The sequence below is a fragment of the Episyrphus balteatus genome, chromosome 4 (assembly GCF_945859705.1).
Source record: "Episyrphus balteatus chromosome 4, idEpiBalt1.1, whole genome shotgun sequence".
NCBI lineage: Eukaryota > Metazoa > Arthropoda > Insecta > Diptera > Syrphidae > Episyrphus > Episyrphus balteatus.
In genome coordinates, this window is record NC_079137.1 from 77,736,671 (window position 1) to 77,754,415 (window position 17,745).

General features: G+C 30.1%; 1 protein-coding gene across 14 annotated transcripts in view; it reads left to right on the top strand.

Moving 5' to 3' along the window:
• The window catches only part of LOC129917763 (uncharacterized), a 116,931-nt gene that overhangs the window by 75,471 nt on the left and 23,715 nt on the right, over positions 1 to 17,745 (top strand). For 9 of the 14 annotated variants that reach the window (XM_055997856.1, XM_055997859.1, XM_055997860.1 and 6 more), the window contains one exon: positions 14,277 to 14,491. In XM_055997856.1, the coding sequence (XP_055853831.1) occupies positions 14,277 to 14,491 (215 nt within the window). Of the gene's footprint in view, positions 1 to 2,553; positions 2,707 to 14,276; positions 14,492 to 17,745 lie in introns of all 14 variants that reach the window. The other 5 variants (XM_055997854.1, XM_055997857.1, XM_055997865.1 and 2 more) reach the window with 1 other exon arrangement.

Genomic DNA, 17,745 nt, shown 5'->3' on the forward strand with positions numbered 1-17,745 from the left:
TGAAATTCAACTCCAAAAGTACCACAAAAACGCGTTTTTGACCTGTTAATATTTAAATATTTCGAAAACTTGACTTGCCAGTGAAATTTTGACTTCAGATTCGGAATCACCACACAAAAGTCCTTTAGAAAAGTATGTGTGTTATTGTATTCAAAGCTTAATATTGCCTCTTCTAGCGCATACGACGACGACATCGAATTTTCTATTCATTCCACGTATTAAGTTTTGAAAGAATCATAAAACTGAGATAAATAAATAGGGTGTGCATTAAATATGAACATTAATGTAGTTTTTTGTATACAAAATGGCGGCCACACAGGGTTAAAAAAAAAATCTGACATTATTTTACATCGTTGGCGCATTCCAAATTTAGGTACCAATTCACAAAAAAAATTTGTTTTAAATTTAAGACTTTTTGTTCAATATCGAGATGCAGTCTTGGAAACTCCACACACATAATTTTTTCCATATGATCTCTTAAAGGTATTATTTTTCTAGAAGATTTTTGGTAGTAATTTAACACACTCGCTAAAAAAAACACGAAAAAATATTCATTTAAAGTCTGGTTTCGATGACAAATGAAACTCTTTTAACGATTAAGATTTATCGCACATTATAATTTGTTTTTAATTGAATAGTCCTATTATAAGGGGTCAAAGGTCAAAACAAAATTTTTTTAAACGGTAGGTTTTAGACAAAAATTAAGTTCTACATAATTGTAGCTGAGGTTATTTTACAAAAAAATTGTCATAGAACGATTTTTTTTGTGGGTTGGGGTCGAAATTCTGTATGTTGCAAAATTCTATATACAAAATACTGTAGGTATGCCAAAATACTGTATGTCAAAATTCTGCATGTGCAAAATGCTGTACGAACAAAATTCTGAAAGTCAAAATTCTGTACAGCAAAATTCTGTATATCAAAATTCTGTAAAAATGCTGTAAAAAATATCGTTTTGATAATGTAAAAAGTGCGCGCGCAAAAAAAAATTAAAATATATTGATTTTGACATTTTTTTTGTAAAATGTATTTTGTATGTTTAAGAAAAGTTTGATTTGTGTTCCGAGAATTGATTTACTTTTTTACTTTAATAATTATGTTTGTATAAAATTACAACTTTACTGTCAATAATTATATTTAAAGTTACTATTTAGTGTTTTTTTTTATCAAAGGAAATTTCTTTATAAATACTGTATTGAAAATACAGTATTTTGCCGTACAGAATTTTACAAAACAGAATTTTGCAAGTCAGTATTTTGTCCATACAGTATTTTGACGTACAGAATTTTGTATTTATAGTATAATGACGTACATAATTATGGTCTTACAGTATTTTGAGCCTACAGAATTTTGTCGTACAGAATTTTGAAAAGCAGAATTATGACCCGCTCCCTTTTTTTGTATCACTTATCGTTTAGACATAACAACATTTCAAACTATCCCATGTAATTTGATTAAAAGAACAGATATAAAAATATCAAGAAAAAAATATTCGAGTTTGAAACGATATAATTTCTTAACGGTGCATGATACAAGAAAAATTTTTAAGATAATTTGTTTGTAAAATAGCCTCAGCTACAATTTTGTCCAACATATTTTTTGTCTAAAACCTACCGTTTTTAAAATAAAAAAATGTTGCGACCTTTGACCCCTTATAATGGGACTAGCGGGCAGAGGAAACTTCAGGACTTTTTACAGATTGTATACCGCCCTAACACCAAGCTGTATACCAAAAATCAGCCTTTTACAAGAGAGAATTCAAGTGCCACTATTTTTCATATCAACTCAAATGTTGAAAATTCCATAGGTATAAATGTCAAACATTAATTATTTTAAAGTATTACAACAAAAACAAATAAAGTTGATGAATATTTTTCTTGTTGAAAAAGGCTGTAAAGTTTTCATAATCATAGTTGCAATGCACTCATAACTTAATCACATCAACACCTAAACGTAAAAAAAACAAATTTTAAACTTTAAAAGGACCGCAGACAGATGACTACAAAAAGTCCATGGATACTATGAAAGTAAGGGCTTAAAGTGTTGAAAGTTTCTCTACCTTTATAATTTGACGCTTTTTTTCTTTGTGAAGTTAAGTTGACAGAATTAATTCTTTTGTCCTTTTAGTTTATGGTTGAAAATTTCTAGTCAATAGTAAAACAGAAAAAAAATATTAAAGTAGAGTAAAAGAAAAAAATTAATTATTCAAAATGCTTGCATTCGTTCATTAAAAATGAGATTTGAAAACTATTAATTTAAATAAAAAAAATAATAAAACTAAGGAAAAGCTTAGAACTATTTTTAGTTTAGCGTAGCTCTAAAAGAGTTAGAAAAAATTTTGGAAAAAGATACAAAAAGAAAAAAAAAGCCAAATGTAAATACATAATTCATAATTCATAAGTAAAAAAAAAAGAAAAATATAGTTAGATTAAATAATAATCACACAAATTTTTGTTTGTTTTTAAGAAAAACAAACAAAAAATTTTCAAAAAATTAAAAAAAAAAAACAAAGTGCAAAACTAGCATTTTATTGCTTCGCTTTTCTTTTTAAAGGTAACTACAGTTGCCTAAAAGTTGAACTTATGTTCACGAGGGATCGTGCATTTTATTTCACAACTGTATTTATACCTGGAATCATATTGGTGACATCATCATTTATCACATTTTGGCTAGAATGGAATGCTGTACCAGCCAGAGTTATGATTGGTATGTAAAAACACAAAAAAAAAACAAAAACAACAAAAAAATTAAAAAAAAAAAAAAAATGAAAAATAAAAAATATTTTTTTAATAAAAATTAAGAAAAATAAATAGAAATAGGATTAGAAGGTTAAAATTAGTAAACCATTCATAAAAAAATAAAAATTTTAAAAAAATCAAAGTTTTAGAATATTTTTTTTTTTTTTATTAAATATTTCAAAAAATCTAGGAAAAAAAGATAAATAACTCAGGGTTAAAAGTAGATTATTTTTTTTATTTATTTTTTTGCTAAATTGTGTTAATTTAAATAAAAGTAGTACAAAAAGTAGAATTAAATTTGCATAGTTCTTCAAATTTATTATATTCACTATTTAATGCACAAGCTATGTAATTGCATGCGCATTGTATAATCAACTTATAAATATATTTTATATAAAAATAAAAACTTCCCTTTAATCCAATTCTCTCTCTATTATCCTGTGAATCCTTAAACACAAGTAGAAAAAAAAACTTATTTTTTTTTAATTAATTTTTTGTGATAAATTAAAAAAATCAAAATTTATTTTTCAAATCCACTTAAAGTGTCTCTTTGGAGAACATATATTGTTATTTTGAAAGCTCTGCTGGAATTAAAATAAAAAAATGAGAAAAAAAAAACGAAAACAAAAAGTGAAAAGTGGTCGAAAACAATAAACTAGGTTAAGCGGGGTAACAACTAACTACAATTGCGTTTATAGTTTTGCTGCACTAAATCGTCGTCGTCGTTGGTCGTTATATCTGTGTGTGGTGCCTTCGACAGTTTGTGTTGCTGGTTTAAGCTTAGAAACAATAAATTCACATGACAATGAGGGTGGGCTATTTTAGAAGGGGGTTGGGGGTGGTACTTGTTATGGGGTGAAGTTCTTTCAAATGAGTTGTAAGCGTTCGTTGGGCAGACGACTGACGACGACGACGAAAGCAATTGAATAGAATTTCATCTCTCTAAAGCTAAAAGCCCCTACATCCCCCGCCCGGAGCGTTTTTTAGCCGAGTTGTGTAGTGTATACCTATGAAATGATGGTAGACGGGGTTTTTGCCGGTACTTGGTACTTTTATTTGCTTTGAATGGCGTATCCATGTATTTCTGTTTGTTTTTCGTTTGGGTTTTTTGTTGTTAAATTGTGCATACTACCTCTTTTCTATACCGTTGCGGTGTGTTGTTTCTATGTTTCACCTTTTCAGTTGTTTTTTTTTTAGTCCATTTTTGTGTTGTGTAGTATTCATATGTGTTCTGCGGATATTAATTCAGAAAGTTTTGTTAGGACCGAAAAGTGCAGCTACAACTACCCACACAAGAATAGAAAATCCTCTCGCATCAGCATCACCAGAAACTTTAATATGCCCTCCTTTAAAAAAAAAAAACAATGTTGATGATTTCTTTGTTATTTTGTATGTTTTTTTTTTTTGTTGGTTTGTAAAGGATAAGGAAAGAAAAAAAAAAACAACAACATCTCGTAAAATTGGATACGATATGAGCATTATACGACGAAGAATTATTGAGGTTAAAATGGGTGGCAAGTGTTTTTTCTGCTGCTGTCTTCGCTTCGGGGGTAATTTTTATTTATCTTGTGTTTTAACATGAAATGACATTTAACCATATATTTTCATCAGGTTTGTTTTTTTTTTTTTTTTAATCTTGCCTTTTTATTGTTGTTGGGTTTTGGTTAAAAAAGGAGATAAAGTATTTAAGGTTAACACAAGTCAAGAGGGTTATTTTTTGAAAAATGATTGGGATGACGTACTTTAGTGATGGAGAAAGAGATTTTAAGGAAGAATAGAACAGGCGAGATGACAATTAATCATTTATATTTTGAAAACAAGGGAACTTATAAAAAAAGCAAATACCTTTGGAGTAAATTATTTTGTTTATAAAAAAAATTATATAAATTTAAATTGCCATTCCAAATAATATTTGGACAGTTTAACGAATGAGTGAAGGAATTGTGAGATTGCACATCGCCATTTCATTAAATAAAAATTCCAAATAAACAGATAATATGTAAGACGATTGGAATTCCCTTTTGAACTAAAAGCAATAAAATAAAAAATATTTATTTGATTTCGATGTTTGCCCAGCAATAAATAGCAAATCGTTCCAAGACTTTTTTTTTTAATTTCTTGAGTGTATTTTTGTTTTGTGACAATATTTCGAGACGATGTCTCGTTTTGCAAAATTACTCAAACTGCGCTGTAAATGCCTGTAGAATGCGTAACAGAAGTTTAAATTACATTTTCAGTTTATACAGTTTTAATGAAAATAAACACTGCCTTATACAAAACGCTTGAAGTATATTTTTGTTTTACATAAGTACATTTTTTTTATTTTAATTTTCTCATTTTACTAATCATCGAATTAACTCGATACATTGGGTGGAGGCCAGTACTTTCATTGGATTAAATAATCTACTTTTAAGAAAAAGTTTCAAAATACTGATTACCTATATTAAATATTAATGACCGACTGCCGACAGAGATAACTGTAACAGGTTGGTGTCAGAATCCCGAAAACACAAAATCTTGAGAAACTCAGAATCCCAAAACCCATGCTCACTAAAACCTTAAACCCTGAAAATTCGCCAACCGAAAAACCCTAAATCGAAATCTCAAAAAATGATATCTAATTTCCATATACGAGTACTTACCTAGTTTTTCGGGATTTTGCGAAAATTTTGTATTTTATATACCGAGGTTATTTTCCAAGATTTCATTTTCGAAATTTCGAGTTAACGGCATTTTGGGCTTTCGGAATTTTGGGTTTTTAAGACTTTAGGTTTTTAGGATTTTGGGTTTCCATGATTTTGGGTTTCCGGGATTCTGGCTATTCTGAATTAAGAATTTCCGGATTTTGTCCGTTTTTCAGCTGTAACTCACAAAATGTTTGAGATCTGCATCTGAAAATTAAAATTTACCATTTTCAAAGTTTTAATTTCCCTTAATTCGTATTTCAGACAACAATATCAAACTGCATTTTTTCTTCCAAACGATTTTGATTGGACTATGCTTCCGTGGTCCAAAAAGATTATTTTAAAATAATTAAATTTCCATTTTTGATCGGGATATTCCTATTTCACAGCAGTATGAACTATTGCTAGATATCTTTTTTTCCTTTTTTACAACAGCGTAAAATAAGAGTGAATAAGATCCATCATCATGATAAGATGCATTATCAAGATCAATACAAACTTGCATTCAGAACAGATTTTTCTGTTAAAATAGTTTTTCATGCTAAGGTTTGAACAAATTTTTATTCTAAAATTTTCTTTGACTGCTTTTTGGTGATTTCAATACCTTTTTTATCGAGTTTCCATGATCATTTTGAGTGTTAACATTTTGGATAGTGGTCACGAAATTTCCTGTTAATCCCGTTCGCAACTGTTAATAACTTAACCAAGTTTGGTCATATCATTTCCATCCTACTGCTGAACACTTAGACTTATTTAGTCTTTTGATACTACGGTGCTGGTCTTTTGCTTTTGGCAACCCCATAATGATCAATGTTAATGTTAACTATTAACTATTTTACTAAAAATAAGCAATTTCAGTTTTCCAATTCAAAAATGGGCCACTACTCGTAAACTTCGAAAATTCAATTTTAGATATACTTAACACTTAATTATTTCAATCCATTGATTTGGTTACTAAACTGAAAAACAGTTAGTTACGATAATATTAGGTAATTAAAGAATGTTAATCATTAAAACTAAGTGATATTTTTAAACATTACGATTCTACTCTGACTCGTGACACTAGAAAATACGATGACTAATTTTTAAAAATAATCAAATTGGCATATTTTTCTTTGTCCAGTTTAAATAAACAAATTAAACAGTTGTTATTATGAAATTTTATGCCAATTTTGTACAATTACGTGTAGAATTTGAAAGAGAAACAATGAATGGATTGTACAAGTGTCCCACCCGTGACTAATGTAATGCCTCATAAAAGCCACGTCAATTCATATTGACAAATGAAATCTAACAAAAGAAAATTTACCAAAGATTGAATGCCATTTCGACACATCCGTGTTGGAAAGAATTAACAAACTATTTTTTAATCCCTTTTTTTAATCTGTACCTGTCAATAGAGCCAATACAGCGAAAAACCTTAAATTTGTACTGGTACGAAAAAAATATTACCCTTCGTTTACTTTTTTGGTTTCGAAAGTTTTTTTTAAGAAAATGCATCAAGTCCTTGGTTATGAAGTATTTTCGTCACAAATATTTATCATCCTTATCTTTATTCAAGAATACCAAATAGTTTACAAATGCCCTTAAAAGTTAGAAGAGAATAAAAGTAATATTTAGTCACATATATTCGATGACCTTGTTTCCATACAGTAAATATACGTTATCCTATACCACGTGCCCTACTTTCTACTAAACTAAATTTATTCCTTCCTTTATACCTTCCCCCATCATGCCAAAAACTTTGTAGCCTAAAATAAATTACAACTCCAACATTAATTTGTCAAAACTTTTTTGTATCCTTCATCTTCGTCGTCGGTCGTTGTCGGAAGAAACGAACCTAACCTCTTTCTAATGCAATAAAGTAACCAACATTGTACACGCGTGGCAACCCTTTCATCAAAATTGACATAATAACAATGTCAAGTTTCCTACAATTTAGACGTTTTTTTACTACAAAAACTATTGAAACAACAACAACGAACGAAAATAAACCCCATTTTGAGTGTGATGATGAATGGCAACATTATAGTTTAACCCAAAAAACTGTCATTCACTTAAAACGCAGGAAGGGCGGCATATTCGTCATCATTTTGTTGTTTTTGTTGTAGTCGTCAAAAAGAAAATTTGTACAAATTATATACTTGAAAAAGCTTGAGGTTTTTCCATTTATAAAGAGCCTAATTTTACTGTGGGAAAATATCCTTTTTTTTATCAAAAACTCAGTGGTTTAGGGATAACAAAGCCATAAACTTTGTGACAAAACAAATGACTAATATTCTCTTTCTAAGACGAAAAGTCATAGCTGGAAAACTCATATACTCAAACCTATACAGACAGAAACTATAAAAAAAAAGAAAAACAAAAAGAAAAAACTATATGCAAAAGATGGATATTAAGGACGACATCTCATTCTCTTATGCAGATTTATTCAGTTCACAGAGAAAAAGAGAGAAAATGTATACGGTATCGCGTGGCGTCTTAAGTGATGTGCGGAGAATATTTTGCATTGGAAAGAGTCTTGAACGCTCAGCGGGTGGCGACTGACGACAAGGATGTGGGTAAATGTGGTAACCCTTGATCCTTGTAAATCAAGGACGTGACTTTTCATCATCATATTTTTGTTCTTGAAAAAATGAAAAACTACAAGCAGCCAGATAGAGGACATAAATATAAGTTTTCGTGCATCGTTAGAGGCAACAACAACAACGAAAAATATGTATAATCTTATTATTTTCCAATGTTATGTTAATCCTTGGCTAAGAAGGATATCATCTGTTCTATATAGTCTCGCAATGTGCGCTGAATTTGAGCAATGACATTGCCATTGAAAGCTTATTTTTTTCTCCAAAGTTTTTTTTCATGTCACTATTTTAGTTTAATTTGAGTTTTTTTTTTTTTTTTTTTGGGTTTTTACCATTCAAAGATTAATTGTTTAAGGAAAAAAAAACGTTTGTATTTCATAAATCAATGTCAAAATAAGAAGGGGATGTGAAAGGGGGTGGAGTAAATGTATACAAAAGTGCGGAACGAGCCCCTGACAAATGAATTTGATTTAAATACTGAGTATATATCTTGTTTTTGAGGACTTTTTTTCACTCAGTGTTATTTTTTTTTTCTACATAACAGTGGACCTAAATTAATTTAATGTTGACTAAAAACCAATAAAGGGTACAAACCCTATTCGATATAGATAACTCTAAACTTTAAAACCGAAGTGATCACTTTTATTCAGAAAGAGGCTTCCATGTTTTTTATAATGTTAAATTTAAATTGAATGAAATGCTAAAAAAAAAAAAAAAAATTCCCAACATGATTTTAGCTAACTCTCCACTTTAAAACCCATTTTTTTTTCTTTATTCAAAAACCTGAAGGCTCTACAATATTGCCAAATGTAGATCAGAGTACAAAGCATTGCGTCAAATTGTATCTTTTATTCAAAACACCTACAAACACGCCCACTTGTTTGCTAATTCTCCACTTTAAAAATAAAAGTTTTCTTTAAATTAAAAAACAGGCTCCCGAAGGCTCTAAGATCCAAATGTAGATTAAAATCATAAAACATTGCGTCAAATTGTATATATTTTTCAAAATACTCACAAACATGCCCACTTTTTTGCTAACTCTCCACTTTAAAATCAAAAGCTTTCTTTCGATTTAAAACAGAATAACGAAGGCTTTATGTGGATCAGAATCCAAGATATTGCGTCGAATTGTATCTTTTTCCAAAACTTCCACAAACATGACCACTTTTTTTATAAGTCTCCACTGTTTGCCCAATGTTTTTTCTTTCAATCAATAAATGTAGATAAGAACATTCAATTCTATCAAATATTCAAAGCACTCATCGACACATACACTTTTTTTTTAGCGAAGTCTCCACTGGTTTTAATTTAGATCCAGACTCTTCAATTTTTAAAAACAATGTCAACAGCACTAGAAAATTTACCTATTGAAGTTTGAAAATCTAAAATTAAAAAATCTCCAAAATAAAGGCAATCATTTAACTTACGATTTATATAAATATAATTTCACACAAACTGTATAACGTCTCCTAATACAAGACAGATATTCAATTTTGGAGACTTAATAATTTTTGAATTTAAAAATATGGTAAGAACCCAATTATTTTGATTTTTGGAAACTTTTCCACCATGTTGGAACCCCACTTTGTTCAACAATATTAGAACCAGGGTTTACCTAAATATATGACATAAATCAAAGATTGTTTTGTTTTTGGAGACTTTTTAATTCCTTCCGTACTTTTTGAAAACTTAATTCCTCTGATTATTAAATATCAAAATCTTCAATACATGGTGTGAAACTTGAATTTTGTCTTTATGGAGACTTTTTTATCTATCATCAATTTTTGAGGTTGGAAAAATAATAAATTACTATTAAATGTGCTGAACACCTAAAATAAAAATGGTTTTCTTCTAATGATTCAAAAACATGAACAAAAGATTTCTATGTTTTTGGAGACTTTCTAAATACTTCGTGAGTGAATTTAAAAAAAAAAAAACAAGAGGAATATAATCTCCAAAACAAAGTAATCCCTTTATTGTGTAGTTCTTGGAAACTTTGTTGCTTTTATTTATTTAAAACTATGTAATAAAATCTCCAAAAAGAAAGTTATTCACTTACTGTCTTGTTTTTGGAGACTTTTGAACGTTTTAATAAATTATTGGATGCAAGTACTATTTAAAGCCTTTTATTCTCTTCAATACTAAGTAAACTATGGTTTGAAATGAGTCACAACTGGCATTTATTTTTTTTTTTTTTTTAATTTTTTTGTTCAACTCCAATGTATAAATCTACCCCACTGTAATGTTCAGAGTCGTTGTCGCATACTCATACTTCTGTTATGTTAAACAAGGATTTTGTGGGACTTAAATTATGGATTAAAGTGGATTTCACTGATTGTTGTACATTGTATGCATGGGTATAGTGACAGTGAGAGAGGGTGGATATATGACAGGAGAAAAAAGATGACAAAAAAAAACAAAGCAAAGCAGAGCTTTTCAACTTAAAATATTACACTTTTTAAGGATTTGGAATATATTTGCATGGACATTAAAATTGTTTTGTTTTTTTTTTTTTATTTTTTTTTTTTTAATCCTGTCCCCATCTGTATGTTTTTTTTTTCTATTCCTCTTCATAGTTTATTTCGATGATACATGTTTCCCGCCCCACCATTTTTAACAAAAAAAAAAACCTACAACAACTTGTTTTGTCAGAACATAAACATAATTCCACTTCTGAGACATAAAAAAGTTTTTTTTTTTGTTATCCGATTTAAATCGCACAAATTGTCTATGTGTGTGTTTTTGTTGTTTTTTTTTTTTTTTGGTTTGTGAGGAACAATCCAAGGATCAAGCATTTTTTAAAGAAATAAAAACAGTTCAAGACCTTTGTGTTTGTGGATTATCTTTAAATTTAAAAATAAGATAGGAAGGAAAGTTTATAGCTTTTATGCTTTCCCAAATAAAAAAAAAAAACTTACAGATAGAAAAGTTAAATTTAAAGTCGAATAAATTTAATATCTTCTTCTTTTTTTGCAAGTTTTATGTATTTTACCTGAAACTATTATATATATAAAAAGAAGAAGAAGAAAGAGTCCCTCGATTGTTAAGAAAAGTTATTTATTCATAAAAAGTTTTATCATAGATGGTTGAAGCTTTTGGTGTGCTTATAGATGATGTGGTATATGTTTAAAACTGTGGGACAAAATGCTTACGGTCCTAGAATTCGTTTTAAAACTCTTTTTTTATAATAAAAAAAAAAAGTTGATTTCCTCCCACATATACATAATTGTGTGTCTTTATGAACACACATATAATTTGATAGCTGAACTTTTGTTTAAACGATCTCAAAGTCGTAAATACATTTATACACTAAACGATTGGGGGAACTTTTATTTTATAAAATATAGTTTTCAAAGTGGAATATTATAAAGATGTGAAAAAGAGAATTTAAGTCTCATTTTGGGTTGGGAATTTTTGTGTGGGAATTTTGAAGAAATTTTATTGAAATCCATTTAGTTGACTGAAAGTATGAATGAATTTATTTTTATTAATTTATTCAATAATTTCAACTAAACGAGTGCTTACACTTCTCGATCTTTAATTTTGAATTAAAACAAGTAGGGCGATAGCTCGTATATTAAGAACGAAATTATTATTATTATTATTATTATTATATACATAGTACTTCGTACATGAATGTACGAACTACTGACACTTATCAGCGCGGCAACTGAGGCCATTTGACTGAGACAACACCAGACAATGACAAAGAGAAGGACAGATAGACACAAAGAAAGAACATATAAGATATAACATAGAACTACGTGGCACAGAGGAGGAGACATAGTTGAAAATTGTCTCATATTATCGCACAGGTGGCTTCAGTTAAGCTGGCGATTTAGAAAAAACTTCTGAGCCGACCGTTGGGCTCGAACCCACGATGTCTGGCTCTGAAGTCATCTACTTATTCCTCTGTGCCATGGCCACCTGCGAAGAACGAAATTCTGTGAGCATGTTCTTAGTAAAGGATTGAACCTACAATTTACTCCAGAACTCACACCTCTTACTCTCCACTTTCACTCTCAACTTTCCATTCTCCACTCTTCACTCTCCGCTCTCAACTCTCCAGTCTTCACCTCTCAACTCTCCACTGTCAACTTTCCACTCGTCCTTCTCTACTCTCCAAACTCAACTCTCCACTTGCCATTCTTTACTCTTTACTTTCCACTCTCCCCACTCCATTCTGCACTCTTCACCCTCCATTTTCTACTTTCCTTTCAATTCTCCACTTTCCAATCTCCAATTTCAACTTTTCATTCTCCACTCTTCACTCTCCATTCTCCACTCTTCACACTCCATTCTCCACTCTCCAATCTACACTCTCCATTCTTCACTCTCCACTTTCAACTCTCCAAAGTGGATTTTCACTCTCCACTTTCCACTTTACACTTTCCACTTTACACTTTCCACCCTCCACTCTCCACTTTCCATTTTCAACTTTCCAGTCACCACTTTCATTCTCCACTGTCCACTGTCCACTCTTCATTTTTCCGTCTCCTTTTTCCAGTCTCCACCCCTCAATTTCCAGTCTCCAGTTTCCATTCTCCACTCTCCACTTTCCACCCTCCACTTTGCACTCTCCATTCTTCATTTTGAGGTCTCTACTTTCCAGTCTACACTTTCCAGTCTCCACTCTTCATTTCCAGTCTCCACTCTTCATTTTCCACTCTCCACTTTCCATTCTCCACTTTCCACTTTCCAGTCTCCATTTTCCATTCTCCACTTTCCAGTCTCCACTTTCCTATTTCCAGTCTCCACCTCTCACTTTCCAGTCTCCATTTTCCATTCTCCACTCCCCACTTTCCACTCTCCACTCTTCCTTCCAGGTCTCCACTTTCCAGTCTCCACTTTCCATTCTCCACCTTCCAGTCTCCACTTTCTACTTTCCACTCTCCAATTTCAATTCTCCACTTTCCATTCTCCACTTTCCACTTTCCAGTCTCCACCCCTCAATTTCCAGTCTCCAGTTTCCATTCTCCACTCTCCACTTTCCACCCTCCACTTTGCACTCTCCATTCTTCATTTTGAGGTCTCTACTTTCCAGTCTACACTTTCCAGTCTCCACTCTTCATTTCCAGTCTCCACTCTTCATTTTCCACTCTCCACTTTCCATTCTCCACTTTCCACTTTCCAGTCTCCATTTTCCATTCTCCACTTTCCAGTCTCCACTTTCCTATTTCCAGTCTCCACCTCTCACTTTCCAGTCTCCATTTTCCATTCTCCACTCCCCACTTTCCACTCTCCACTCTTCCTTCCAGGTCTCCACTTTCCAGTCTCCACTTTCCATTCTCCACCTTCCAGTCTCCACTTTCTACTTTCCACTCTCCAATTTCAATTCTCCACTTTCCATTCTCCACTTTCCACTTTCCAGTCTCCACCCTTCACTTTCCAGTCTCCATTTTCCTTTCTCAACTCTCTATTTTCCACTCTCCACTCTTCCTTCCAGGTCTGCACTTTCCAGTCTCTACTTTCCATTCTCCACTTTCCATTCTCTACTTTCCAGTCTCCACTTTCCAGTCTCCTTCCAGGTTTCCACTTTCCAGTCTCCACTCCTCACTTTCCAGTCTCCATTTTCCTTTCTCAAATCTCCACTTTCCAGTCTCCACTCTCCACTTTCCATTCTCTACTTTCCAGTCTCCACTTTCCAGTCTCCACTTTATACTTTCCAGTCTCTACCTCTCACTTCCTCACTTCCCAGTCTCCATTTTCCATTCTCCACTTTCCACTCTCCACTCTTCCTTCCAGGTCTCCACTTTCCATCCTCCATTTTTGATTCTCCTTTTTCCAGTCTCCACTTTTCCATTCTCCACTTTCCAGTCTCCACTTTCCATTCTCCACACTCCATTCTCCACTCTTCACTTTCCACTCTCTACTTTCTAATTTCAACTCTCCACTCTTACTGTTTTGTAGTTTCAAAAACTTAGGGCTAACAGATGGTTCCAGAATAGTGAAAAAACAAAAAATTCTTGAATAGCTACATACATAATATGTATTATGTTTTCCGGAATTTAAGTTTCAGCCCACGAAACAGTAAAATTTGCTTCTCTTTACTTTATTTTCAAATTAAAATGCTTGATTCTTCGAAAAACTTAAAACCACAATCATCCAATGACCTTCCATCATAACTAAAACAACACCAACCCTCACATAACTTCTCAATGTCCAAACCCATTTACTCCATTTTTATTTTTTACACAAAAAAGTTCAAAATAAATATTAAAATATTTTTGTTTTCTTTAAAAAAAAAAACTATTTTTTATCCATCACAGGTGTAACAACAATGTTGAATTTTTTCACAACATCCAACGGTTTCAGAAGTACACTTCCTGTTGTCTCAAATCTCACAGCCATGAATGTCTGGGACGGGGTGTGCATGTGCTTTATTTATGCCTCGCTACTGGAGTTTGTGTGCGTTAACTACGTTGGTCGTAAACGTCCATTGCACAATGTCGTCTATCGGCCTGGTGAAAATCCAGTCACACAGGTAATACAAAAAATTTTCTACTACTAACATTAATTAAATTATAAAAACAAAAATTATTTTTAAGTCAAACTAAAAAATAATAATATCAAAAAAAACATAGAAAATTATAAGCAGATTCATTAAAAAACTATAAATTTAAGTTTATTTTTTTTTTTTAATTCAAGAAAGAAATAATAAGAAACAAAAAAATTATTTAAAAAAAAAAGACATTTTCGAAACAAAACATTTTCGTGCACTTTAGGTGTTCATTTCTCAGAAAAAAAATAATAATTTTTATTATCAAACTGTCATCTCTGTTTGTTGTGTCATATATTTTTTTTAAAGAACCCTCATTATAATTAGATATAGATCAAAAGGCAAACTTTTTTATTAAAATTTTGTTTAATATTCTTTAATTTAGTTTAGTATGTAAAGCAAGTATTTTTCCCAATTAAAATTATTTAAAGTTAGGTATTAGAGCAATGTTTTAACTATCCTCTTGTAAAATTGTCCTTTCTTAAAAAAAAAAAAAATAATTCAAAAAAGTAATTGTCCGTGTGTATATTATTTTTTGTACCTCACTGTATTGCATCGGATCGTACAGTCTTTTTGTGTTTTCAATTCTATTATTATTTTTATTTTCTATTTTATTTTTTTTTTTTACATTTTCCATGTTTATTGTATGTGTTTGTTTTTTGTTTTGTTTTTGTATTGTACGACTAATGATGATGAATGCAATACGATATTGGACTCAAAAAGGCAATTAATCCATAACACACTTAAACAGGACACCCGTGTTATTATTGAAAAAAAAAAATAAAAAAAAATAAAACTCGAGTGAAAGAATAAATAAATATAGAGGACGAATTAAAAAATAAAAACAAGTAGATTAGTAGTTATTTTGTGTTTATTTTTAGAACAAAAAAAGGGTTTATTTGAATGAGATATGAAGATAAAAAACAATGAATAATTTTGAATAAAAATTGTTGTACTCGGAAAGTCTCTATGATTGCAGTTGTAAATTGTTAATTGTTGTGAAAAGTTTTTAATTTCGAATGAATAATTTTTTGCATGATTTCTATCATTTAAAAATAACTTTTATTTTTAAGGAAAGGTTTAAAGTTAAATTAAAAAGATTAAAAACTACATATTTAGTAAATTTCGAAAATAAAATCCTATTGAAAAAACCCTAACCAAGTAGATAAATGCTATTTTACTAACGGAGCGAAAAAAAAAGTTTAACACAATAAGAGCTGTTTACGAATGTAATCATTTTATATTTTTTTTTCCTGTGATTTTATTTTTAATTAATTTTCTAAATTTTCATTCTTTTTTCTTCAATTTCTTTTTATTCTAATCAAACTGATAATTTCGAAAAGATTAATAACTTTCGACTCATCCATTTATAACAGACGCGGTTTCTGCCAGAATTTAAAAATCAGTACAAGAAAGTACTTTCTTTTTTACAAAAGTTTTTGAAAAAGCAATCCAAAATGATTACATTCTCTTTCAGCTAAAATACGAGCAGGTACACTCATACTAACTTTAAAAGAATACCTTAATTCGTCTCTTTTCATCAAACATTATAGGAAATTTTGTGCAAGAAAAAAACTTTTTTGATGTATGAGAATTCTTTAACAAAAATCATGAATATAAAATAAACTTTTGGGTGCAAAGAAAATTTAGGAACATCGATATTGAAAAATAGAGAATTAAATTAAATTTTTAGATGATTAGTTTACTTCTTTTTTATTTTCTCTTAACTTTTAGGGCATAGTGTTTTGAAAAAAAAAAAAACTATACAATATTGATTGAAAATTGAATTAGGTTTTCCTTACCACTTTGAGTACTTTTTTCCATTTTTTTTTTATTTAATATACCAACCATATGTAGTTTCAAAAACAAATACAAATGTTTAAATGTTAATTCAAAGAGGTTTATGTTTACTTAAGCAAGTTGATGAGAAAATAAAACAGATTTATAGGAAACTGAAAGTAAGTTAAAAAGTTTTTAATTATTTCTCATAATTTTTTTAAACATAAAAATATTTCAAATACAAAGTCTTATCGAATCAGGTTTTTGATTAAAAAGTCACACTAATGAATATTTGGAACATGACTCAAAAACTTATAGTGCATTAAATAAAGCTAAAATGATTTGCGGAAAATTTATCAAAAAGAATTTTTCAATTAAAATTCTTCGAATATATTTTTTCATCAAACAACAATAAATTCTTCGAATTACAATTGTTTGAAAAACAATTCATTACCGTTTGAAAAAATTGCATTTGAGAAAGAATTTCTTTGATTAGGTTATAAAAATATTAATTCTGTTCAGGTCAATTGTCATTTCATGTATTAAAAGTTTTTTTGTGATTTTATCATTCGACGAATTTTTTTTTTTTCAAAGAATTGTCATTCAGTGAATTATTATTTTCGATAAATTTTCCAATGACCCTAATCTTAGCGAACAGTTATCAGCTTTACAGTACGATTTTTTGAGATGTTTTCTAAAACTCCAAGGTCTAATTTGTTTTTGAAATTAATAAAAACGAAACTAAGCCGCAGTTTATTAGTCTCCATTGTATTTCGAAACCTTTTTTCAACTCGAAAATTTGTCGGATCTTATACAAATTTTAAAATTGGGTTTTCCTTTAAATTTTAAATATTTCAAAACTTAAAAGTTCAAGTCGATAAAAAAGTTAAAGAAACAAAACAAACCTCAAGATTGTTTATAATAAAAATTTTATTCAAAAAAAAGATTAGAACAAAGAAATGATTTAGGGAATATATTTTGGCATTTAGAGAATCAACAGATAGAAACTGTTCAATTTTATAACTAGTGAAGTTGAAAGGCGGACCGTTTAAGAACGTTTTTTTTTTTTAAACTTTAAGGCTAGGCGCACACATGCGATTTTCAGTCGTTGCTACTAAAAAATCGCAGTCGCAACATAAAATTACCGTGCACACACTTGCGACTAAAAAATCGCTAGACTATTTTTTATTGCAAGAAAAAACATTATGTTTGGTCGAAAAAAAGTTGACCGTTTTTCGATAAAAAAAAATGCATCATCTCAAGATCAAAAGAACCAGGAGATACTCACTGTTCAAATCTAATGGTCAAATGACCGCAAAGAAAACAATCACGAAATCCGTTCGTAATGGAAAATTTCATACAAATGGTATCTACGATCGGATTTTATGATAAGGTGAATTCATGAAATGGTGTAAGCTCTGGTAAAAGTGGTAAAGTGATAAATGTCTCAAAATTTGGTA